General features: G+C 38.1%; 1 protein-coding gene and 1 long non-coding RNA gene across 4 annotated transcripts in view; one reads left to right on the forward strand and one right to left on the reverse strand.

The window, feature by feature from the left end:
- The window catches only part of Grm5 (glutamate metabotropic receptor 5), a 506,808-nt gene extending 486,007 nt beyond the window's left edge, over positions 1-20,801 (forward strand). Inside the window, exons 8-9 of one of the 3 annotated variants that reach the window (XM_042688901.1) lie at positions 5,261-5,356; positions 19,924-20,801. In XM_042688901.1, the coding sequence (XP_042544835.1) occupies positions 5,261-5,356; positions 19,924-20,800 (973 nt within the window). In that variant the 3' untranslated portion in view covers position 20,801. The remainder of the gene's footprint in view (positions 1-5,260; positions 5,357-19,923) is intronic. The other 2 variants (XM_042688921.1, XM_042688912.1) reach the window with 2 other exon arrangements.
- On the reverse strand, positions 17,227-20,525 carry LOC122115443. The gene is made up of 3 exons (XR_006148777.1): positions 20,450-20,525; positions 18,132-18,250; positions 17,227-17,739 (listed from the first exon to the last, which is right to left on the reverse strand). It is a non-coding gene; the product is annotated as an uncharacterized LOC122115443 (long non-coding RNA).
- Positions 20,802-26,696: the final 5,895 nt, after the last annotated feature.

Consider the following 26,696-nt stretch of genomic DNA (forward strand, 5'->3'; position numbering starts at 1 on the left):
AAAGTTAGAGAATGGAAAATAAGCTAGATCTTGTAAAAATTTGCAAGGATTTTAATTAAGTCTATCTGTCTCCTAAGAACAGTCCTTCCCCATAATTATTTCAAGGGGGGTTATTTAGTTTTCATGTACATGTTTCACAGAGCAGAGGGGTGGCAACCTACCACTTCTATTCTCTTGCACATATGTATAGCAACACAAAAACTCTAACTCTTTTGAGACTCATGACATGTTGATTTCCCTCTGCATTTTAATTTCATTTGTAAGTATTTATAGCCAAATGAATCTAGGCCCACACCAAACTCTGCTTATTTTGAGTTCTTAGTGCTTATATAAAGAACAAGCCTCTATTTCCCCAACTCCAATAACTGGATTCTAAAGCATGCTAGCCATCCTATTCTTGGCCAAACTTATTACCTCAGATCTCCCTGACATAAAGGATATTTATTTCTGTCATCAAATTCTCTCCTTTCCTTTCAGCTACAGAAATTATTCTCCTAGTACTTGCTATGTCACCTAATAAAAATGTTTGTTGTTTGAGTATTTTCATTTTTCTTCTATTCTTTCACCTCATTTTGGGTTAATTTATCTAGTATGTATTACTAGCCAACATAAAAATTTCATGAAAATAATATTCAGTATATAATGACAGAATAAGAATTTTTGATGGAAACTTACAAAATATAGAGAAATTATATTTATTATTCAATGCTGAATGATTTATTATCGACATCTTTTAGATTTACCAGGTAAATATGGATATTTGTATAGGTACTTGAATAGGGGGAGGTTTAGAGTTTTATAAACGAAGTAGTACCTTCTTTCAGAAGAAAAAGTCATTCTGAAAATCTATTTAAACTTTTGCTGAGAGTTTTTATAACAAAATTTTGACCTATAAATAGGTCAAAGCTTTATTGAGCATAAGTCTATAAGACTAGATTTCATAAGAAAAGGATCACATAAAGAGATCCTCAACTTGGTGTTTAGCATATGCTAGGCATGTTGTAAATGTTGTGAAAGAATACTTGCATGAACACTTGTAAAATATTTTGAATCAGTACAATGAGCAAGTCTGTAATGCAGTTCTTTCCACTGGCCACACAGTCTACCTGTTGTCTGAGCATTTTCAACTATTGTATTGAATTTGTACCTATCTGCATATTGATGGCTCCTTGTCATTAGACCACCAATGTCCAGATACTTCTGCCCCTATGTCTACTGAATATGCCATTAGCAGGACCCATCAGCATACTGCACCTAATACTCCAAACTGAAGCTTTGTACTTCTCCCTGAAATATACTCCTGTATTTTGTTCAGGGCATGAAGTGAGGCATCTTTCTGTTATACCAACGACCAAGTGAGTGCTACTTATTTTCACTCCCAAATAGTTTTGAAATGGTATTTAATTCATATCATCACTATGCTTAGATTAAAGGTTGTAATATAACCTCTCATATGCATGATTGCATGTAATACTTTGTTTCCCTAAGTGCATTGTATTTTATCCAAATGACAACCTTGACCATGTTTTATCCTAACTTATAGTTTGTCCTATGGCATTTCATAAGCTATAGGCATTTGTGGATCCCTATTTACCTGCTCTTAACTTACACTTAAGTTATTACAATAAAAGTACTATCACTTCCTCATAAACAACACTTGCTGACTCTTAAGTGTTTACTCTTCATTTTCTCCCCAGCCACCCATATTTTCACGATGTCTTTCTCCTCACCTTTTAAGATGTATCTTAGCAGCATTCTATGTCATTAAAGTTTACCATGTCATTCTAACATGGGTTAGGTAGCCCAATAAGCTTTTCATATTGTTTGGAATTATCCATTTGCATTTCACTATCCCTTTCTGCATGGTGGGCCTACCAATAGCAGTATTAGCCATGCGCTCCTTTCCACAGTTAACAGCTCAGAGGGTGTTTAGTAAATTGTCTTGAAAGCTGTAGCTTAGAAGCCTGATGAGCCCAAAACAAGAAACAAATTTTAGAGTCCTAGTTCCTGACTTCCTGTTAACTCTGATACTCATTTGCAAAATAGAAATTAAGAAAAAAAGAAGGGACAATAAGTTTTTGTACTTTGAGTTCTAAAGCTGCTAATGTTACACTGAAAGAAGTTTAATGGAAATAATACAACTTTTAGGAACAAAGAAATTTGGTTTCTAGGTTTTCTCCTCATAAGCTATGTGAACGGGGACTTATTGGCCCTGATCTTTAATGCCTATCCTTTCTGAGTGAGAAAAATGGCATCTGATTTGGAAGGAAGTATTAAGAAGTGATGGTAATATACAGAAAGAAACCTGGCACACTCAAACATTTTACTTTTACTAATAGTCATTTCTATTGTAACTTTTGCTACTAGTTATGAGCTACTAGTTGTAAAGGAAACAGACTAGTGTCATCAAAGTCTGCATATGTGTTTATGTGAATGTTTCAGTAAAAGCTATAGTATAAGCCAGAAGTGGTGCTGTGGTTCAGGTGGTAGAGCATTAGCCTTGAGCTGAAGAGCTGAGGGATAGACCCCAGGCCCAGAGTTCAGGCCCCCACAACTGACAAAAAAGCTATAATTTATTACAAAAAATTAAATGAAAATTTTAAATTGATATTTTGTAAACTCTAATGTCTACAAAGCTCAAATTATGTTTAATCAACATTTCTGTTTCTGAAATAAGCTCAACTAGAAAGAATTATACATCTGCAGCAGGGTTATTGAAGCATTATTTGTTTCTTTGAGCACACATTGTTGCTGAACAGGATGATGAATCACTGAATGAATGAATGAAATTATCATCCAAGTATCTAGTAGATAAAATAATGCTGTAATTTCAGTTATTTTCAGTTCTTTTAGAAGGGAGTCCTTCTAAAAGAAAAAATGAGCTTTACAGTCTATAATAATGTCATATTCACTTTATTTTTGGTCATATTCACTTTAAACTGATTACAAGAACTATTTGAAAATTCCAAAGCCTGTAAGGTATCTTTTGCTTTATTAAAATAAATTTCCTTATTAATGTTTTGTTGGTGTTTGGTTTTTGGTTTGGTTGTATTTGGTTAATGTTTTTAGCAAAAGAGATTGGTCTTTGATAGAATAGAATATTTAGAATCTATTTCATATGTTATTAATTCAGATCACTAGGCAATGTGTGGGAATGAGAAAGAGAGACAGAGGGGAAAAAAGAGGCTGGCAAGAGCTAGAGAATGAGAGAACAAGAGTGTAAGAGAGTTTGTAAAATATGGTATTTTAATTTGATTTTGAAAAGTTTATACGATGAATTGGCTTAATGAAGATACTCAAAAATATGGTAAGGATCCCATAAAACCTGAATGACCACTAATAATTTGTTATTCTATTATTAATTTAATCTAAAGGCCAGTATTGGGTTGCACAATCTTACCTACAAATAAGCACATACTTTTTGTACTGACATGCAGAGTGCCATTCAATGGTTAATACCTTGCAAGAAATTCTCCTATCAGGTATTTTCTTTGGTAAAGCAAAGCCTTCTCAGGCTGGTCTGATGCTTTACTTCTTTTAACATAGTATTCTATTTCTTTTCCTATTCTTAATCTTCTACATCTACAGTATGTTTCTTTTGTCTTTGCTTTTCCCACTACTCTGTAAGCTTGCCAAGGCAAACCCTATAGACAATTTATTTCCACAGCTAAAGAACAAAGCTCATTGCCTAGAACTTATTAGATGCTCAATCAACATTCACTAGATGTCTTGATTCAGTACTTCCAATAAGTTTTATGTAATGGAATATTTTCATTTAATTACTAAATACTATCATGTGGTAAGAGGAAACAAATCAAGAAGGTCTTTGCCACAGGAGTACTAGTTATCTTGATTTTCTTACCTTTTGTTTTAATCTATGTTACCACTGACACAATGATATGAATATATTGGAGTCAGCAAGTTTTATAATAGTCACTCACTTCATCTTTGATCTTTGCCTATTGAACACTGGGGAGATGAGTGAAGTAGAATTATGTCCAGTTTTATGAAGGAAAAAGTAATAAATTTTCAGATCTTGGATCCCTGTAAGATCTATAGGCAGTTAGTTCTGGATGTGTGGCTCAGGTTGGGAAGGAAGGAAGGAAGGAAGGAAGGAAGGAAGGAAGGAAGGAAGGAAGGAAGGAAGGAAGGAAGGAAGGAAGAAAGAAAGGGAGGGAGGGAGGGAGGGAGAGAGAGAGGGAGGGAGGGAGGGAGAGAGAGAGGGAAGAGAAGGGAAGGGAAGGGAAGGGGGAGGAGAGGGGATGGGAGGGAGGGAGGGTGGGAGGAAGTGAGGCAGTTATTCTGTACTGGCTAGCCTTGCAACTTTGGTGAAGCTATTTAAGCTTATCTTGGTCTTCTCATTCGGCAAATGGGAATAACAATGCTTTTTTCACCTACTCTATTGATCTGAAAGGAATGAGTAAGAGAGATCAATTATGCAAAAGCATGGTATCTCGATAAAAAAATTAAAAAGAAAACACCTCATTGAAGTCTTTAAGGTACATCTTGATGTACCTTGTAGTAAAATGATGTGGAAACTCTCATCACTCCTTTTTGATTAAATGTCTAATACATTTCAGGAAAAATGAATGGCCATTTCTAACACAAAAAACATTTGTTGCACACTTGAAAATACAGGTGACCCAATCCTATCAGAATAACAGCTATCCAGTCTTTCATATTCAAGAAATGTGTTTTGTTGTCTTTTGGTGCTGAAGGCAATTATTATAATGGCTCAAGTATGGTTTTCTAAACTCTGATTTCCTCTGTTCAAAACCCAGATCAATCAATAACTGTCTTTACTTAATCTTTGTAATTTTAGATTTCTTCAGCAGAAACATGGGAATAAAAATAACAGAGATTCTATGACATGACTGTTGACAGAATTATATTTAGATAAAGCTCTAGTGCACTGTTTGCAGTAAATAAATTCTCATTTATTGATTGATATCATCTTTTGTTAGATTCTAGAAATAGCATTCCTTTTATTATTGACATTAGATGTGACTAACAGATTCATCTCAATGTATAAAATTAAGAGTACATATAGTTTAACAAAGAAATAACAAAATCATCCTAAATGTTCTTCCCATACCATCATAATCATCTAGTAAATGCCACAAGTCAACTGTTATATTGCTAAAAGGAATCCTGTTGGCACTGGGTGACCCCATCTCTAGTCAAGGCTCTTCCCCAGCCTGACAGTTAAACACACAATCACGTGTTTTTGTTTGCTCCTGTCCTTGTTCGTGCTCACCAGGTACAAAGACAGGAGGCTGGCCCAGCACAAGTCGGAAATAGAGTGTTTCACCCCCAAAGGGAGTATGGGGAATGGTGGGAGAGCAACAATGAGCAGGTAAGCGAACTGTGAGTGGCCTGAGGTGGTGTGGAATCAATGTCTGCAAGCTAGAGGAACAGGTGGCTCCCAGGTCTGGGTCCTTACTCAACTCTACATCCCACACAGTGTGTCCACCCTGGGTCACCACTGGTTTTCTGTGTTTGATTTGCAAAAATAAAAAAATAAAAAATAAAATCTATGCCATCTCCATGTGAAGTAATGGGAGCCTCCTGTCCAGATGCTGCTGTTTCTCAGGGTTGTGCGCTTTGCATGTCTGAAGCCGTAGCTAACAGTCAGTTCTCCCTTGGATTTTAACTTATTGATCAAATGGTTCTGGAGTTTGCAAAGTGGAAGAGATTGGAGGAATTTCACATGCCAGGACTACACAATCATTTAAGAAAACACGCCAAAGCTTAGGACTAGTTTAAAGGGTAGTATTGCAATTTGGGGAACAATATAGCTTCTGATCCTAGACAAGCTTGGAAATTAACCTGACATACTTTGAATGTAACCACATTTTGTAGGCAAGGGCAAAATTCATGCCTAACCAGTGGATTACAGAGGCAATGGTTTTTTCTTGCATGGAATTCAGGAACGCTAATCCTCCTCTAGCTACTGTAGCTTTGCAGCTCCTTTACTTCCTTGTGTTGGTAATGAACATCCCTGTCTCTGCGCTCTGCATGTTCTGTTGTAATAGGGACCTCCAACTGAGTTGTAAACTGGGGTATTTGGAACTTTGAGCCTCAAATGAGCTGTGTTGCATGAAATGAACGTGCTTTTTTTTTTTTTTTTTTTTTTTTTTTTTGCATGGGATTGGATTTCAAGAAAAGGGCTCTGGAGACAAAGATAATATGAATTGTCACCAGGAATTCCAGAAGGCTGGAGAAGCCTTATGTTAAGAAATCACACAGTAGAAGCTAAACTCTCCAAATCTAATTGTGTCAGCTACAGTAAAGATCCATGGAGAGAAAAGGTGCCAGAGCAGTCTGTATTAGAGAAAGGAGGAAATCCAAGAGATCTAATGTGTACTTGCAAATTTTCCCATGGGAAGAATACTGCTTGAAACACAGTCATATAACAAGAAGATACTCTAATTGGAATTTCACCCTCAAAATTTATGTTTGCTTCATCACTGGTGGGCTACTTCCCATTTTCAAAGTAATGACTCACTTTTTCCAGGGACTCTGCATCACAATTGGTTGGGAATTGTTCACAGTGCAGTCTGTAAAACTGTTTTTCAGAACTATTCACTGTGCCACCTCAGTGATCATTTACAACAGCCCAAGAAGTTAGCCAACTTCATCCATGACTTTCTGAGAAAAGTGTGCATACATGCATGACCTTCTTTTTACAGTCACTTTATACATCTAACATGAATTTCTGTGTCAGAAAGATGGGTCTCAATGGGCCATATTGTTTAAGACTCAACAGATGAACAGGGGGCTGAATCAAGGATCTTGAGATTCTGCTAGAATGACTTCCAATTTACAGCCTAACACTGGAGATGCCCATCAAATACGGTCATATAAGTTCAAAGTCTGTCACAGGCTTTCTATGGCATTCCAATTCAGACAATTTCTAAATGTTTATTTTGAAATAGGCTATTTGTCTATAAAATGCCTTGGAACTGTTTGTGTCAAGCCTTAGGTCAAAATAATGCAATGCTCTTAGAGGTTATTGTTTGGTATGAGGAACTTGCAGATCTGATTGGTTCAGAGATCAGATTTACTCACAGCTATCCTGACTGCTGATGGGATTGGGGGATACAGAGAGTGAAGCACAGAGTGAAAGGGAATTCTAGATCAAACACACCAAGCTATTTTGGGTCAGCTCCAGATTTACAGTGGGGGCCAATTCAATACCTACTCCAGGAATAGTCCAACTTTTTCCTCTATCAGCAAGATTCCATGTAATGTTTGTTTCCCACTTATCTGGATACTGCCAAGGTAAATGGTAAGGGTTTTTAGACTGATATGTCTGGGGGAGATCGAGAGTAGTACTAACAACAGTAAAGGAGTTTTGTTAAAGGAATATCCTGCGCTCTAGTTAGCATAATTAATTGAGACTAAATAATATCTTTTTTTTCTTTCTAACTCCTCTTTCTTCTCATTTCTTTAGTAATAAATTAAAACTGATGAAGAAAGTAGCGTCAGGAAGACAGAGACAGAGAAACAGAGAGAGACAGAGACCTAGGAAGAAAAATCCTTTAGAGCTTTTAAGAAAGCTGAAAAAAGAGTGACACTGATCAAGATGCATTGTTCTCACTGACATGTTGAATTGAAACCCCTTTGTACAACTACTTAAAGACAGCATAAGGCAAGCAAGCAAGGAAGGAAATAGGGAGGAAGGAAGGAGGGAAGGAAGGAAGAGAAAAGATGGAGGGAAGGAAGGAAGGAAGGAAGGAAGGAAGGAAGGAAGGAAGGAAGGAAGGAAGGAAGGAAGGAAGGAAGGAGAGAAAGAAAGATTTGTCTGAGGGAGAAGAAATGACAAGGAGACAAAACCACAGATCAAAATTCACAAGAGCTTCCCCAACTTTATATTTGATCACATCAGTACACACATATATGTGATGATATTTATCCAGGAGAATTAGTTCAAAATGAACATTACAAGAAAATTTTCCAAGGTGGAAAAAATTTCATGATAACAGTTTCTAAGTAAGGAGAAAGGATATCTCAATCGGGAGTTTGATATTTCAATCTGGGTTGAGAGGCTGTGACATGTCTAACTACACATAGGAGATGTTTTGTTTGCTGCTGTTTTTTTTGCTTTTTGCCAGATCTGGCACTTGAACTCAGGGCCTTGACACTGTACTTGAGCTTCTTTGTGCTCAAAGCCAGCACTCTACCATGTCACCATTTCTGGCTTTTTCTAGGTAGTTTGTTGGAGATAAAAGTCTCATGGACTTTTCTGCAGGCTGGCTTCAAACCATAATCCTCAGATCTCAGCTAGGATTACAGGCATGAACCACTGAAGCCCAGCTCTCTCGCTCTCTCTCTCTCTCTCTATATATATATATGTATGTATACATATGTACATTATTTTAAAATAATATATGTGTATATATATATTATTATTTTAATTTCTTTTTGTCAGTTATGGAGCTTGACCTCGGGCCTTAAGCACTATCCCTGAGCTTTTGTGCTCAAGACTAGCACTCCACCACAGTGCCACTTCCAGTGTTCATTCCTATCAGCTGATAAGGCCTTCTTTCTATTCCTTCCCTCACTTCCTCAGTTACTTACCACATTTATTGTCATTCCTGACATTTACTCTGTGCAAATCTGAGCTGGTTCTATGGCCTTCCCTGAGTACTGAGTCTCTGAGGAAAGCTCAAATAACCACAAAAAACAATAGGGCTGGGCACCAGTGGCTCATGCCCATAATCCTGCCTACTCATGAAGCTGACTCCTGGAAGATTGCAATTTGAAGCCAGCCAGGCACAAAAATTTGTGAAACACTGTCTCTAACCAACAAATGTCTGAGTTGGTAGTATGGCAGAAGCTATAGAGTGCCAGGTATGAGTAAGCAAGCAAGCTAACAAGAGTGTCAGGTTCTGAGTTCTAGCACTGTAACTGGCACAAAAACAAATGAAAATTAATACAGTTGCTCCAGGTCTTAGTGTTTATATTCTCTATGATGATGATGACTTGATGAATCATGTCTGGGCTGATTCTCCAGAGAGAAGAATTTATACTGCTTGTAGTCAAAGGAGAGCAGAGGACTATGATGCAAATTTCACACTTGTCGGTACCTTAAACTTCTGCTCCCCTCCCTATACCCCCACACTGGGAAAGGAACTAGCACATTACATATGCTCATGACACTCTAGCTTCCTGAAATATTATATTGCTGCTTTCCTTTTTTTAATTTAATATATATTTTATTATAAAGATATTGTACAGAGAGGTTACAGTTACATGAGTAAGGTAATAAGTACATTTCCTCTTGAGCATTGTTACCCCCTCCTTTGTTTCTCGTTACCCTCCCTTTCCTCCCCACCTCCCCACTTCTTTCTCCCCTCACCCCCCCCCCCCCCCCCCCCCCCCCCGCCAAGTTGTAAAGTTTGTTTTCAACATAGTGTCTTGTATATCTCATTGTTACAATGGGTCAACCTTATTCTTATTTCAGCATTTTGTTATTTCCTTTCCCCTCCCAAATTAAAAAAATGTGTATATACAAGAAAAACGTATATACAAATACAGTGAAAACGGGTTATATCATGGGAAAAGAACATACAAAAGAAACAAAAAAATTTACTTAGATAAAACCTCTTGTGTTCCTATCTTGGAGTCTCTTTTAATTTTATATGGTCATATGTACATAGGTTTTGATCTTTTCTGAAACAACTGCCTGATTAATAAGTGGATTAAAGACTTAAAGAGAAACTTCTCTGAAGAGGAAATAAGAATGGCCAATAGACACATAAAGAAATGCTCAGCTTTTCTAGCTATAAAAGAAATGCAAATCAAAACAACATTGAGATTCCACCTCACCCCAGTTAGAATGGCTATAATCAAGAAGGAGATGTGGCCAAAAGGAAACCCTATTTCATTGTTGGTGGGAGTGAAAACTTGTTCAACCACTCTGAAAAGCAGTATGGAGGTTCCTCAAAAGAGTACACACATAGAGCTACTACCCTATGACCCAGCAATCCCACTTTTGGGCATTTACCCCAATGATCACAAACAAGGCCATACTAAAGCTACCAGCACAACTATGTTTATGGCAGCATTATTTACCATAGCTAAGATATGGAACCAACTCAGATGCCGCTCAGTAGATGAATGGATCAGGAAAATGTGGTATATATATATATATATATATATATATATATATATATATGAATTCTATGCCTCCATCAGAAAGAATGACACCACCCATTTGTTATTTTTACTTATAAAAGCTTATAAAAGCACCCAACATTTATAGGGTACTTAGACATACCAAACACTTTGTTAAGTCCTCGAGCTGTACATTTCTTTTGGTTTTTGGAATAGGAAAATGGCAGATCCTTAATTTGAGCACAACTCAATCTGATTCTGGAATTCATACTACCTCTTCGATGATTTCTGCTAACTAGGATAAAATTTAAAGTCACACATTCTGAATTCAAGGCCCTTCCCAAAAAAGATAAGTGTCACCCCTTCCCCCCATCTTCACTTCCTCTGCTTCAACATTGCAAATATCTTACTATCCTCCATACATGTAGATTTCTCTGAACAGCAGCTATTTGTGGTATGCTCTGTTTCTACCTGGATTTTCCATCCTTTTCTCCCCTTTCTGTCCATCCTTTCCATTCTTACTTAGGTTTTAAATCCTAGCTCTTTCTTTTTTGGGTATGAATACTGGAGCTTGAACTTGGGGCCTTATATGCTCTCTTGGCTTTTACTCTTGAAAAAGTTTGGCTTTACTATGTGAGCATACCTATATTTCTGGCACTTCGCGTGTTAATTAGGAGTAAGACTCTTGGGAACATTTCTGCCCAGGTTGGGTTTGAACTGTGATTCTCATCTCAGTCTTCTGAGTAGCTAGGATTATAGGTGTGAGCCACTAGTACCCATCACAAATCACTAATTTCTGGGAGTAGAGTATATTTATGAATGGTTAAATTTGATAGTCTTCTTCCACTTATGAAAAGCATAAGACAAAACAGGCATAACAGGAATGCTGAGATCCCATGATATTTGTTTCAGTTTTTGTTCAGTTATCATCTCATTTACCTCTTTTTTAACTGGGGGAGGGAGTAGCTGGGCAAAGGTTTTTGTGAGACTATTATCCTTGACTGCAAATAAATGTCACAAATCTCTCTTTTTTTGCCTCTTTCTCTCTCATGTGCATACAAGATTTGTAGAAAACTGAACAACTACAAACATATTTGCATTTAATTTAAAATAATTTAGGTGCTAATGAGTCATATCTGTAATGCTAGCTATTCAGGAGGCTGAGATCTGAGGATCGTGGTTCAAAGCCAGCTAGGGCAGGAACATCCATGAGATGTATCTCCAATTCACCACTAGAAAACTGTTAGTCACCCTATAGCAGTACCTTGAGTGATGAAGCTTAGGGGCAGTGCTCAGATCCTGAGTTCAAGCCCTACAACTAACAAAAAAAAAATTAAGATAAAATGAAATAGTGTATTTGATAGCTTATGATTTCTTGTGGAAAAAAAAAGATTTAAATGTTTTCTGATATAAAAAGTGCCAAGCCAGAAAAGAAAATGTTCCAGATGGGAGAATAAAGATTGAAGGAGCTGGGCACCAACAAAAACAAAAAACAAAACAAACAAACAAACAAAAAAGATGAAGGATACTTTCTGATTGTGATCTTGCTTCATGAGAGAAATAATTTGCAATTGTGTCCACTGACTCTCATTTTGTATTTCTATTAGGTCAGTATTACTGAAATGTAGGTACAAGTTATTAAGCAAAGCTGACTGCTGTCAAATTTTAAGTCAACCATTTCATCTAATTCCATGTTTTATGAGTCACTTAAGCAGATTCTTCAACACACACTCATTTAGAATCAAAAGCAAATTTATTTACACAAGTCAGCACACTTCATATAGCAAATTCAAAGGTACATGTGTAGTACTCAAGTTTCCCAACAAGACACCCCAACAAGACATCCAGCTCACAGATGTCAGGAATGCAGCCCAGACATGCGGATCTGCTGGGTACTTAAGGACACAAGCCACCTGCAGGTGACATTTTTTGCAATAAGCCAGAGCTAACAAGCTGGGGGTACAGAAATGAGAATTACAGAGCAGGAATTTGCCATTTGTTACTTGGTTTCCCTCTCACCCATTTCTCAGATTCTGCGGAGGTCAGGCTTGATTCTGGTTATTCAGGTCACTCTGCCTTCTGTGTCGCCCCCTGGCCTGGAGAGTCCTCCAAGGTGGATACTAATTGTTTTATTACTATTTACTGAATTCCAGTAACTCGATGTTTAACTCACTAATTTACTTCTTTATCTCTGGAATTTTCCCTTTAATGACTAACCTGGAGTTTCTACAAGGAAATTCTGCCCTTTGCTTATAGTATGCTAGCAGATTTTTTAAACTGATGGGTGCTATTAGTTGGGTGTATGCCTGGGAGCTTGCAGACTTACTGAGAGAGTGGGCTACTAAGCTATGAGGATACACACTCTTCCTCCCCCCAAGAGAGAAGGGCTCAAAGGAGAGAGTAAATTTCCTCCCCAGACTGAGGCCAGACAGCAGGAAGGACCTCCTGCCAGTCAACAGTAGTTCGGATGCCCTAATTTTGATGGGGCTCACCACATATGAAACAGATGTTCTGTACCTTACAGAAGTTTTGCACCTTGTACTTCACGTTCCTTTGATAGATTTGGGACTCAGTTGCCTCATTTATTTGGACTTGGGCAACTTAGTGAAGTTCCATATCAGCTTCTTCACATCTACAGATTAATGACACCTCTTTATTTTATAAGGTGAGAAGCCATATTTTGAGAGTTCAAATCTTGGAATCTTTATTAAAAGACCAGTGACTGCATGGTAGACTCCTGTCTCAAAGACAAGCAGCCAGCAAATACACTGAACAAAGTTAAGAAACTGGAGCCCTGGAGTCCAGAGAGGAAAGAAAGAACAAAAACCAATACAAACAAACCAATTCAGCTCCAATGGAGAGCTGAAGTGGGATGCCATGGTGACCAGAGAAGAGCCAGGAGCCAGGAGCCAGGACAGGAACACAGAGATGTGGCATGGTGTAAGGCAACTGAGCTGGTCAGGGCTCAAACAGGGTCAGGTCAGGGGACAAGGATACAGGAAACTCCCAGTCCCAGGTATTAGATTGATAGATTTGGTAAACTATTATCCAAGTCCCTGCCCCTGCCACCTGGGAGGGTTGGGCTTCACCTTCTTCCACCATGAAGACAAGATGCCAGACCCCATCATCCACCATGTGGCCAAGATGGCACTGGTCAGACCTGATCGCCCTATTTCATCTTACACCAAGCATTCAGGATGACAAAATTCCCTTAATTTTCCTGAAATTCCCAGCCCACCTATTCTGCACAGAGCACCAGGTATGAGCAAATAAATACACACACAGATACTGCCCTGGGGCTGCTCCAGATTCAGTGCAAGAGTTGACTTGTAAGTAAGTAAAATGAAGGTCAAGTATGATAGTGTCGGTGTTTCAGGGTGAGCATTAAAGTTCTATTCAAATCGAGCTATGTTATTCTCTTGGGACTCTCCTCTGCCACCCACCAACCCTAATCCCATGTTTTATGCGAGCTTTAAATCAAGCTGAATTCCTCCACACAGTCTTGCTGGCTGCACAAGCCCACAGATACAAAACAGCTGTGTCTTGTTTTGTTCTCTCTTTCCTAAATTGTAATCTAAGCTTTTTAGTGATCACTGGATAAAATCATGTCCTGTTTTAGAAACAAAATGCACAATACTAAAACGCCTTCTGATCTTAGTTGGAAACACTTCAGCTAAAGCTGACTTAATGTTAGGCGATGGAGCAATTTCAAGATCTGAGTTCAGGTAAAGGGCTTCTGGAACAAAAGAAAGACCTCAATTGGGAGACAAAACTTGGATGTTTGTGTGTCCTAGCCTGCTGTGTTAAATGTTATCTCTCTGTAGAGAGAAGCATCAGCAGGCACTCTGTCACCCACCTTGGTGGTCAAGTAACTCTTTGTAAAAGCCTCTTGTTATCAAAGATGGGTTTAAATGTAGCTAAGAGGTTCTCCTTCCACAAGGGCTTTTTTAAAGGCCTGAGAAGAAATATTTCCTGGGAAAGTTTCATCCTGGAAACTATAATAAATACACAGTCACTGCCTCCAAGAGCAAGATAATAATCCCTAACCAGGACTATGGTAAAGTTTTCATGGGATTCAATAGATGGAATTAATTTATTTGCCATATATATAATGCAAATATACACCAGATTGTTTATCTGTACTGTTCTAACTGTCCCAAGTTTTAGGCCTCATTAAGCTCTACTTTATTTGAAAATCTTGTCTTGAAACTTCATTCCCAGGTTACAACTTTTCCTTTGAATTCCTCTAATTTCCATGAGAAAGACCAAATGAACAAAAAGAAAGGTCTCTATTTTCACAATTTTCTTACCAATACAGTGTTTTCTTTAGTACTTTATTATTATATCCCTATATTATTAAAAAAACAAATAACTTCTTGAATCTACCTTAGAGACCACTATTTGGCTCAAGTTGGTTCTTTTTATTCTGCAATCACTGAAGAACTAATGGACAAATATCATCTAACTTTTAATATTTTCTTGAAGTAGAAACAGGGCTGGGGCCAGATCATGAATAAGGTCATGACTAAACTAAAGGGAGGATTTAGGGAGATGATGACATGGTGCCTGTATTCAAATTTTGTGTCGACTTATGAAAAGAAGACCAAATATATAAACATTGAATAATAAAGCAATTTTATGGTTAGAGACTAAACAAGAATAGAGCCATAAGCATTTCTTTGTGCATTCATTTACTGATCTATTCATTATAGATATATGTACATTACATTTTAATCTACCAATCAGCTGTTCTGGTCAAATAAATTAACAAGATAACTGTTCCAGTCATTATAAGAAGACCAAAAGTAATTACTATTGAGTTGTTCACATAGAAGAAGAGAGCAGATTCTTGCAGGTTGGGGGTAGTTGGGAAGAATTTTTATAGTAGGTAAACAGTCCAAACTACATCTTCTGAAAACATGAATTCCACTGCACTCCACACAGTCAAATGAGACTATTAGTTATCTCTGTACAACTCTTATAGATGTCTGAACTTTTGTTACTGTTAGCAATCATGGAGGACAATGTCCATTCCTCTATTTTAGTATTTTATCACAGTGTATCAATTACTGAAAGCCTGCATGCATTGTATCTATGCAGCTTTCTCTGACCATTACTGCTGGAAATAGTGTTCTTCTGGTGAAGTTGTGAATCCCTTGTGATGTGTATGCCCAGACCTTTATCTTGTGTTTTGCTGCTATCCTTCTGTCCCTGTCCTTGCTCTTGTCAGCTTTCCACCTGCCTGTCCACATCTTGATTACAAGGTCTTAGGAAAAAGAATAGCAACCCATCTTCACCAAAATACCACAAAAAATTCTTATCATTAATATTATTCTTTAACTATATTCTCTGCTGAATTCAATCTTACCTTCTTTGAAAGATCTTTCATAAATCAGTAACCATTATCTACAGGATACAGTCATTAGTAAATGAAAATAACCTATGAAAATAACATATGATATGTTGTTGCCACTATTTATTCAAATACCAATATTTTCATAAGAATCTAAGTTTATGGTTATCCCTAACAGTTAGTACAGAATTCCCAATTATTGGAATTCCAAAACAGAATGAAAATGAAAGAATTAAAACCACCCATAGGAAAGATGTCTTGAAGAAAATGGCTGAGAATTGTCATATAATATATGGCCACATTTATGATTTATATTGTTGTAGGCATTAAATGCCTCCATCATCAGGCTATCAATCATTATCTCTGAAACTTGGTGCTATTTGAGTTAATGACCAAGAGAGATATAATGCAGTGTGCTTTCCTTGATGCATGAGTAGTGCATGATTAAAATGAACAGAGACATGGGGTAAGAGAATATAAGTCAAATGACTATCTTATCTACTTAAGACACCTATCACTTCCAGACACCACCGGAAGCTGTTCTCAGAAAGAAGAATAGCTTAAAAAGAAAACATAAACAGTATCTTGATACGGAAATTAAGAATTGTGAGTTATGAGAGAGTATATTCCTCTAACTTTACCACATGCTAATTCTGCAACTGGGTAAATCAAATCTCATAAGCTCACTATGCCATAGTTTTGTCATCTTTAGAAAGGAGTTCATCCTACTACCTCTGACAATGTGTCACTAAAAGTTCTTTACAAATACTATACAAATATAAAATGGTATCATTTTGATTATTGTATCTATATTAGGTAATCTGATTCTTTATATCCTTTTACTCAAGTATCTTTCTCTATGCATACCTTCTTTATGCATACCATCTTAATGAATGTATCAAATAGCTGTTTGTATTTTTTCTATCAATAAGATAGCTACTTACATCTATTTGTGTTATAACTGAGAGGATTTATATGGATGTTTCAACAACTTTCATACATATTTTAGGGCGTTCTTTAGTATAGTTTGTAAAATCAATTTGTCAGATTTTAGGCAAAGAGCAGGAAGAAAGACATTCAACTTCTTTGAAATGTTTGAATGTAACCAATATCAAATTTTGGTGGGCTTTTTATTTGTTATGTTGTTATTGTTGTTTGTGCTGGTACTGGGACTTGAACTCTAGCCCTTATCCTCTTGCTGGAATTTCTTCCTCATAGTTCCTGCTCCACTTACAAAATGCCTCCATTTTCAGTTGTTGCTGGCTATTTAAACATGAAAGTTTCTTGACTTTGTTTGCCTGAGTTGGCTCAGAAGCAATCAACTTTCAGATCTCAGCTTCCTGAGTAGCTAGTATTATACATGTGAGCCACTAGCTCCAGGACCAAATTACTCTGATTTAAAATGTATTACCAGGATTAGGGAAATAGTGTGTGCTAGAGTGTTTCCCTAGAAAGTGAGGCACTGGGTTCAAAACCTGTAGTTTCTGGCTTTATAATTTATGCAAAATAAAATGGATTGGGTAAAGGGCTTAAGAAAATTGAAGAAAATGCATCATTGAAAATTTTCTGCTTAATTTATGAGGTCTTTTCTTTTGCCTAATATGTTCTGATGTCATTCTATAAGCATCATTTGTTAATGCCACTTGCTAATGCTATTTCAGGATTTTTAAGCAATATTTTTGTTTTTGAATCTCATAATCATTGTATCTCCCTTCAGGCTATCCCTTATACCAAAATACATGAACAAGAGCTGTTCAATAATGAAGACCATTTTTAATAAAACACATTTGTTAACTTTTGGAGAGTATATTTGATTACTTCAATGCCCTAGAACTGCAAGTTTTGGACACACTAATAAATCACACAACAGAAAATAAGAGTTCAGATTTTCTAATTCAGCAAAATAAAAATAAGAATTTTAGTTGTTTATATGTTGTTGATCCAACTCTAAGCAAGCTTGAGGGTGTGATAAACCACATACGTTATTCAACTGACATTTAATATGGATACAAAAATTGTAAATCACACACACACTTTTGATGGTCAGACTTGATTTAAGTGTACTTCCTAGTGAGGGCAAGCTGTTGTAGAAAGCTCTAATTTCTTCAGGTCCAGGCAGATGAATAAAGAAACTAGAAGTCATTGAAGTTTTGACATTCATAGATTGCTTAAAATGAATAAATTATTTAAGTGCCTTCATGGAAGAGACAGAAAGGAAGAATAAACTGCTGAGAATACAGGTAGAAGGTATCATTTTGGAAAACCTAAAATGTAAACAAAAAAAATTAACTAACAGATTAAAAAAAAAAAAAACCTCTCCAATAACATTATTGAAATTGCATTTTTCCCCCTGAGAAATAAAGAGCAATACATTAGATTGAACAGTATTAAGTTTTGAGAAGGAGTAAAGGGTCCATGAAAAGATAATTATTGGCTCCCTCCTTATATGCAGCAAACTGATTTGTCCTGTCCTTGTCCCCATCTTTCTCTTGCTCTTCCAATAGCCAGTATATATTCAGGGAAAGGTGAATGAAATACTATAGACAGGTAAAGAAAAGTTCCCCTTGTTTTCTCTTCCTACAAGCCAAAGGAACAAATAAATACCTCTGAAGTTGGAGGGAAAATCTTACCTTAAATAACAAACATAACTTCTTACCTCAGGTCAATGGGAGGGTTAATATTTGTATTTTCAGAAGTGCAACGCTTTACTCTCATGTGTGATCCTATTGGTTTTCCCAAAAGGTGAGTAGGGATGTTTATTTCTTCCATTTTATGCTAGAGGAAAAAAAAAAAAAAACAGACAGAAGTGGTAAGTGGTTTGCTCAGCATCTACCAAGGCCATGTTTTAGCCTTGCAATCTGGGCCTATCTCCTTTTCAATACTCATACTTTGACAATAGTTCTCACCACTGGGCATTTTACAAACACACATATTCAGTATTCCCTTGTGACTGTCATTGTATTATCAAGATCTGTGTTTTCATATTTAGTTAATAAAATATTTTATATATGGAATACTATTGATTAAAGAGAGCTACATGATAAGTAGGAAAATCTATAAGAGAAAAATAGAATTTCATTTAGATGAAATTACTTTTTGAAATTTAAGTCTGAGAAAAAAATTTATTCATGAAATGTTTATCCAAAATATTATTGGGCACCTGCCATATTCTAGACAATGCACTGGGTACTAGGCACATAACAGAAAATAACAAATCCTGTCTGTGCCTTCCTGTTGCCCCGTCTAGTAGATGTGATGGATATATGACCAAGAGATACTAAAGGTCTAATATAGGGTCTGTGGAAATCCAACCTAGTTGGATGTATAGTTAGAAGAGATTAAGAAAGTGAAGTGAAGCATAGTAGGAAAAGGAAGGAAGGAAGGAAGGAAGGGAGGAAGGGAGGGAGGGAGGGAGGGAGGGAGGGAGGAAGGGAGGAAGGAAGGAAGGAAGGAAGGAAGGAAGGAAGGAAGGAAGGAAGGAAGGAAGGAAGGAAGGAAGGAAGGAAGGAAGGAAGGGAAAAGTAAAGGAGGACGGAATTGTGCTTGAGCAAAAAGGAAGGAAATTGATGAGATAAGGAAGCATAATGAGAATTTCACGAAGAGAAAAAATGTTGAATTTATTGAAAGAGATATGGTCTTCTAAGTTGAGAGATATGATCTTCTAAGTTGACATTTCGTGTGAGAAAAGACAGCCCTTAGGATCATGGAACTCAACTCTTGTTAAAATAGCTTAGGTAAAAGAGAAACGCCTGCAAAGGTGTTATAGCTTTGGCACATATATTACTTTGGACTACTTTCTCTTCTTAGACTAAGGTTGGAAACGGCACTGGGTCCATATTTCTATTTTCCAACCTGCTGTGTTTAGATGGAACACAAAACCTGAGCGTCCTGACACCATCTCCTATGGTAACCTCCAAATCTACATCTGCCACATGTACACTGCGCCTTAGTGCACCCTTAAGAGATCATTTTTCCAAACCTCCAAGATGGCAGATTCAGAATTAAAACCTAGAATTTAGGGTCTTTTGTTCATTCTACGGTTCCAAAACACCACGGAGTGTCTCTGTTAGTTGAAGAAACCTACCAATCAATCCATCCTGTTAGACTTCTACTGACACTAAACAATGTAAGAGTCTCCCCTCTCTACCACCGAGCCACAACTCCACTTCCGGCTCTTGGCAGTTTACTTGGAGGTACGGGTCTCTTGCATTTACTTATCAGAACTGACTTGGAACCAAGATCCTCAGGTCTTGGCCTCCCGAGTAGCTAGGATTCCAGCCATGTGCCACCAGCGCCTGGCTATGCCGTCCTTCATTAGCTGGGTTGTTCCCAGAAGAATAGGATCTATTCTGGACCCCAAAACCACCCACCAGTGGGGAATCGACACGGAAGCCCTCGCCCGGGGGAACCTCGCTGAGTCACCTCTCTCCTCTTTCTTCTCCCCACAGCTCCAATGGAAAGTCCGTTACCTGGGCGCAGAACGAGAAGAGCAGCCGCGGCCAGCACCTGTGGCAGCGGCTGTCGGTGCACATCAACAAGAAGGAGAACCCCAACCAGACGGCCGTGATCAAGCCCTTCCCGAAGAGCGCCGAGAGCCGCGGGCCGGGCCCCGGCGCGGGCGGCGCGGGCCCGGGGGCGGCGGGGCGCGCGGCCTGCGCGGCGCCCACAGGCGCCGAGCCTCCGGACACGGGCGCGAAGCCTCTGTTCCACGCGGCGGAAGGCGAGGAGCCGCTCCCCGCGTCCCCGAGCGCGCGCTCGCCCTCGCCTCTTCGCACGCTGAGCCGGGGCCCGGACGAGGACGCGGCCCCGCGGCCGGCGGAGCCCACGGCGCGCGGGGGCCCAGCGCAGGGTTCGCTCATGGAGCAGATCAGCAGCGTGGTGACGCGCTTCACCGCCAACATCAGTGAGCTCAACTCCATGATGCTGGCCCCCGCGGCAGGCCCGGGCCCCGGCGCCCCGCTTTGCTCGTCCTACCTGATCCCCAAGGAAATCCAGCTGCCCACGACAGTGACGACCTTCGCCGAGATCCAGCCACTCCCAGCCATCGAGGTCACCGGCGGCGCGCAGCCCGGGGCGGGGCCCTCGCCTGGGGGGACCGCACCCCAAGACGCCCCGGGGGCAGCTGGGGCCGAGGCGGCGCCCTGCAAGCCCGACCTGGAAGAGCTGGTGGCCCTCACGCCGCCCTCCCCATTCCGAGACTCGGTGGACTCGGGAAGCACCACCCCCAACTCGCCGGTGTCCGAGTCGGCCCTGTGCATCCCGTCCTCTCCCAAATATGACGCTCTCATCATCCGCGATTACACTCAGAGCTCCTCGTCCTTGTGAGTGTGCTGGGGAGCAGCCACGTGGGACGCGCGCGGACGGAGCGTTCGGACCCCACCGCCTCCAGCCCAGCGCGGGGGAAGCGGCCTAGTGCATCTGAACCTGGCCGGCCGTCAGCGTGCTACTCCGCCGCAACCGACCTCGACACCGACCACGAAGCTTTCTCGGCAGATTTCCTTCTAGTGGCCTTAGAAAACATGGGCTTTCAAGAAACACTGCTTGTATGTTTGAGGGCTCACAAGGAGTCTGCTAAAGCGATTGCGAACCAAGTGCTTTGGTCTGGGGAAGCAGTCAGTGAGGACCACCATTGTGGAAGGGGAAAGCATAATTAATAAGCAACTGTAAAAAAATTTTTTTTGTTTGCTTACTTTAATTCTTTTCCCAGAAGAGTCTTTGATTCACCAAACATGAATGTACATTTTCTAACAAACTGAAAATCTGGGACCAAAAATGTCAATCTTTCCCTTCCTTCCTTCCTTTTCCTTCCTTCCTTCCTTCCTTCCTTCCTTCCTTCCTTCCTTCCTTCCTTCCTTCCTTCCTCCCTCCCTCCCTCCCTTCCTCTCTCCCTCCCTCCCTCCCTCTATACTCTTTCCTCTTCCTTCTCTCCCTCACTCCCTTGCATTCTTCCACTTTCTTCTTTCCTTTTTCCTTCCTTCCTTCTTGCCCTCTCTCCTGTTTTTTAACTTCCCTCCCATCTTTCCTCCCTCCCTTCCTTTCTTACTTTTTCTCCCTTTTTCTTTAAAGGCATTGCAAAGCAGTAACTTGGGCCCGGTTTTTACTGAGGTGTGAGTGTCCGTACCTAAACACACAACTGGATATTGAATGCTGTGTGTATGTACCTAGGGCTTCTACTACAGAGGTTCCTCTCCAATTTGGTTGTGAGATGCTCTTCCAAAAGCCTGCACCTGGATGCCACCTAGTTATTTCAGATTCGCTTCCATTAACCAAGAAAACCAGTGGAAGATTTCTTGACTATTTCACCATGTTGCCAATCAATACTGGAGTAGCAAAAAAAAAAAAAAATATTTTCTGGAATACTGTTTTGTAATTCCCTCACTGGGGTGCATTGTGTAGCTGGAAATTCTCTTTATAATAATTCCTGAACTCCAGCCTGGCTATCTCTTTCATGACACACAGTCACCCTGTTCCGTTAGTCTTGCCAGCTAAAATACTAAGAGAATGCATTTGGAGATCCTCCATTCTTTTCTTTTGAGAACCTGATGTACAAAGAGCTCCTCCGTCTTCTCTTTTGAGTCTAACTCCTGGAAGAGTGGTCCAGAGACCTAATGAAGAAGTTGTCCAACTTGGAGGAACTATTGTTGAAAAAAATATTAACAGGATCTTAATACACTGGAAATTTTAAAGTGTGTCTAATCGGTGTAGCGAGGATTTCGCTATTCCAGTGACAGTCATTTTAACTTTTCTTGGCTGCTTTAATGATGCAGCTATGAACTATGGCAAATGTAGATTTTTTTTCAAAGCAATACAGAATACTAAAAACAGAAGAACCCTAATGAATATCAACCACAGTCTTTCTTAGCCATTCCAAAAAAGGCAAAGCAATTATTACTACTTTACTTAAAAATAATTATGGATCTGATTTTGTGCATTTCATACTGTCATCTTTTAACTACTGCAGAAAAGAGATTTAGAGTTATTATTTTAAAAAATGTGCTTTAATAGGCTCACATAGATAGTAATCGCTGCTCAAGACCTGAATCCACCATGACCACTTTATTCCTCTCATTGAAGCTATCCTCAGGTACCAAACGTCCTTGATTTTTAAATAAAGATAGTAATAAAAGGAGGAGGTGTCCTATAAATTTAGTGTTCAGTTGACCCAGCCTTATACTAAAGATAGCCTTATGAAAAAGATTTACTCTGCTCTGAGGCAAAGTATATTTTTGGCACAGAGAAAAATAAATAGAAGTCTTTTGGCTCTATATATTTATTTTGACATCAACTTAAAAGAAATTAAAAAAATAAAAGTCTATTTATATAATTTATCATCCTCCACTTTTGAAAAACTATAATAAATATATTGCTTATTGGCATTTCTTTTCACATACCGATTATTTGGCATTTTAAATCAAATATCCCAATATAAACATTTATCATTCATTGATTTACTACAATATTAATTTAAAAGAAAACAGGTTTCTTATGTCAGATTTGGAAATAACATTAGCAGAGCCTCCTGATTCTAAATATTAATGAGACTCTTGAAATAGAAATGAAATGTAGCTAATCTTTATGGCTTCATTGAAAGTAAATATCTGCCTCTACCTGAAAAATAATGTAAATATTTTGAAATATAATATCCCTGAGCCCTCACATGAAGGTCATTGTTTTGATTTTTTAAGTATTAATACTTTATAAATATGCTCTTTTTAAAATATGTTGTATTAAATTCTTACAATGGTTTTCATTTTATTCTCACGTACAGTAAGTTTCACTTCTTTGACCAACAGGAAAACATTTTTAAACTTTCTTCATGCCCAAATTTCTGTCCTAATATCTTAGTGACATGTTTCTTTAAAAAGTACACCACCTTTTAAGAAATTTCACTATAAATTCAAATGTGACATAAGTAAATTTTCATCTGGTAATATCACAAGATGTTATAATCATAATTTTAAAAAATCCAGTGAGAGGAGAATAAGATGTATTTTTCTCTATATTTCTATAACCTTTACCATTTCATTGCATTGTATATTTGGACATAATATTAACAGTAATACATTCTTGAGATCTTTTATTTTGGAATGATGCTAGTTCTGTCTCTTTGCCAATCCTAGTACCAGGTTCCAAGTAATAATTCTACAATACAAAGAGAAAGGAATAGTTATTTAGGGCTAGGATACGAACTTCACAGTTCACTGGGGGTACTTGTTCTTATTGACTTTCCTTGCAAACAATTTGTTCCTGGTGCCCAGTAATAACTCAGTTTGGAAAGTAACGACAAAAAGGAAAGGGAAAAGTGATCACAAAGGAGAGTCTGGTCCTGGGAAGAAAAGGAGAAAACCTGGTTGTTCAAGTTGTGCTAAACAGTCCACTCGTCTTTCTAGTTTAGGAGAGGGGTTGGACTACCTGGGAAGACCAACAAAAATGTGTGTGGATGACTGTCTTTGGGGGACAGGGGTGGGGAACACAAGGGAGGATGGAAAGGAAAGTCAGAAGAAATTTTCTTGCAGCAAGGAAAAAAAAGCAAATCCCCAAATGAGCTAATCTCTGAAAGTCATAGTCTTCCCCGAACTACTGAGGTAATAGCAAGTGACCAGGAAGACTAGGAACTTTTTCTGATTGTAAATGTATTGTGTAATGGCTCTGCTGAAGTTCTGTGACTTCCATACCAGGAATTAAACACCTTTTTAAGAAAAAAAAAAAAAAACACAAAAAACATTTCCTGTACTAGTCTCTCAGCAAAATGTACATGTTTTGGAGACTTCAAAGGTATTATATGAGTTCACATTTAGCAACAGCTTATTAATAACCCTCAAGCTGTCATAATCTCTATAGTTACCATTTACAATTTTATACTGTGAAAAAAAATTAATGGATCAGTGAAAGCAGAAAGAGTAAACAGAATTTGCCTTGAAGAAGGTCTAAGGCCTGGGAGAGTCTACCGTCTATTGCAGAATGAGGCATGTATAAATAGTTGGCTGACTTCCACTGATCTTCTCAATGTGAACAAATATACTATGTATATTGTGTGTATTTCTAGAATTCAATGGCAGCTGCTGGCGATGTTGTAATTAGAAATCTATATAGAATATAGATGTGTTAGAGAGATGGTGCCAATCCTAAAAGATTTGTGTGGGCTACAAGTGCTTGTACTTACTTTTTCTGCACTTATAACAGATTTGGTTTAAACTTGTGTGCGCGTATCTCTTCTTTTTTCTGTTGTTGAAGCTTGTACTATTAAAATAATAGAGAATGTTAAATTATTTTGATGTGAATTGCAAATGATTTTTTTCATAAAGTATAACATTTTTATCAGCATTGTTTCGCTTTGTACTTGTATAAATGTGTTTTATTTTAGCATTTTAAAAAATATACTTGCCTGTTTCTCAGTTGTCTAAATCATGTTATAGTTGGTGTTTGTGAAGTCAGTTTACTTTTTGAAAAATATTAAAAAAGAAACTATGATATGACTTTAAAAATCTTCCCCTGAAATGCTTAGAATATTTTCCTCATAGACTTTCATACATGACGAATAACCATGCTATTATCTTGAATTCTGAATGATATCCACATTTGCACTGTGAAGTTTATAAAGAAAATGATGACCAATAAATTAAAATGAAAATATAAATTAGCCAAAAGTCAAGGTAGAAATGCTGTCTCCAAAGACATCTACAAACACATTTTAGTTTTTTCAATCACCCTTATATACAAAAGGTTTTCAGTCCAACATGTTAAAAACATAACACATAACTGAATAACTGAATAGAATATTTTTAAATATAATAAGCACTATATTTGTGTCAAGACATACAAATTATAGGCATTGTCATAATTACTTATATGGATATAGATAACATCATGTGATATAGTAGGTACTATGTGTGTCTGTGTATGTATACTGTACAATGCACACACATTTACAAATATATTTTACTTTTCTCTGGAGAAAAAATTTAATTGTCAAATTACTTTATACTTTAATTCCTTAGCAAATTTACATTTTCTTTTCTTTCCTTCTTTTCCTCCCTTTCTCTTTCCCTCTCTCCCTCCCTCTCTCCCTTTCTTTTTGCCTTCCTTCCTTCCTTCCTTCCTTCCTTCCTTCCTTCCTTCCTTCCTTCCTTCCTTCCTTCCTTCCTTCCTTTCTTCCTTCCTTCCTTCCTTCTTTCTTTCCTTCTTTCTTTCTTGTTGTTGTTGTTTGTGGGGATTTGACAGCCTGGGTACTGTCTCTGAGTTCCTTTTAGCCCTACCATTAATGCTGTACCACACTGAACCACAGCACCACTTCAGTTACTTGGTGGTTAATCAGAGGTAAAAGTTTCAGGGACTTTCCTACCCAGGTTGGCTTTGAATTGCTGTCCTCAGATCTTAACCTCCTGAGTAGCTAGGATTACAGGCATGAGCCATTTTCTAGGTCAGTGTAAACCTAAAAGCAAACTATAGAGTAGCTACTTGATGTGAGGAAGACAACAAAGGCAATATTGATGTACCAGTTTACCTGCTTGCCTGGCAGCAGTAGCTCATGCCTGTAATCCTAGTTATTCAAGAGGCCAAATGAGGATAGTTGTTCAAAGCTAGTCAGGGGAGGATAGTCCTTCATACTCTTATGTCCAATTAACCAGCAAAAATGGAGAAATGGAGCTGTGTATCACATGGTTGTGTCAGCCTTGAGTGAAAAAGCTAAGGAAGAGTGCAAAGCCTTGAGCTGAAGTCTCAGTACTGGTACAAAACTTATATCCTCATATATTGTGCACATTTTACTTAATCCTACAAGGAAATTATTTCCTCTGCTTTGTCTTACTCTGCCCTGCAGTATCTTCTACTAGGTAACTGCAAAATATTAGCAATGGACATGTGTCCACATAAAATGGAGCTTAATGTGACGTATTGAAATTATTGTAGAGAAAATTACCTGTAGAGAAAATTACCTTCTAAAAGTGAAAAGAGACTTTAAGACCCAACAAAATCATGAGCAACCAATCAAATCTAGCTGATGTAATAAAAATAAACTTTAATTAAAGTCAGAATCTATTACCCTATCATCCTCCAATTTTATAGAAATTACCTTGATTTCCTCAAAACTCATTCCTCAGTTCCTCTTTCTTTAAATGTAGCAACAAGAAACCTGGCCTTCCATACACAGACACAAAAGTAAATACCAAGAAATATGCTTCTTACATTTTCTTCCATTTGCAATATTCCTGGTAAATGATAA

This window comes from Dipodomys spectabilis, unplaced genomic scaffold, assembly GCF_019054845.1.
Source record: "Dipodomys spectabilis isolate Male_0828 unplaced genomic scaffold, ASM1905484v1 ptg000003l, whole genome shotgun sequence".
NCBI lineage: Eukaryota > Metazoa > Chordata > Mammalia > Rodentia > Heteromyidae > Dipodomys > Dipodomys spectabilis.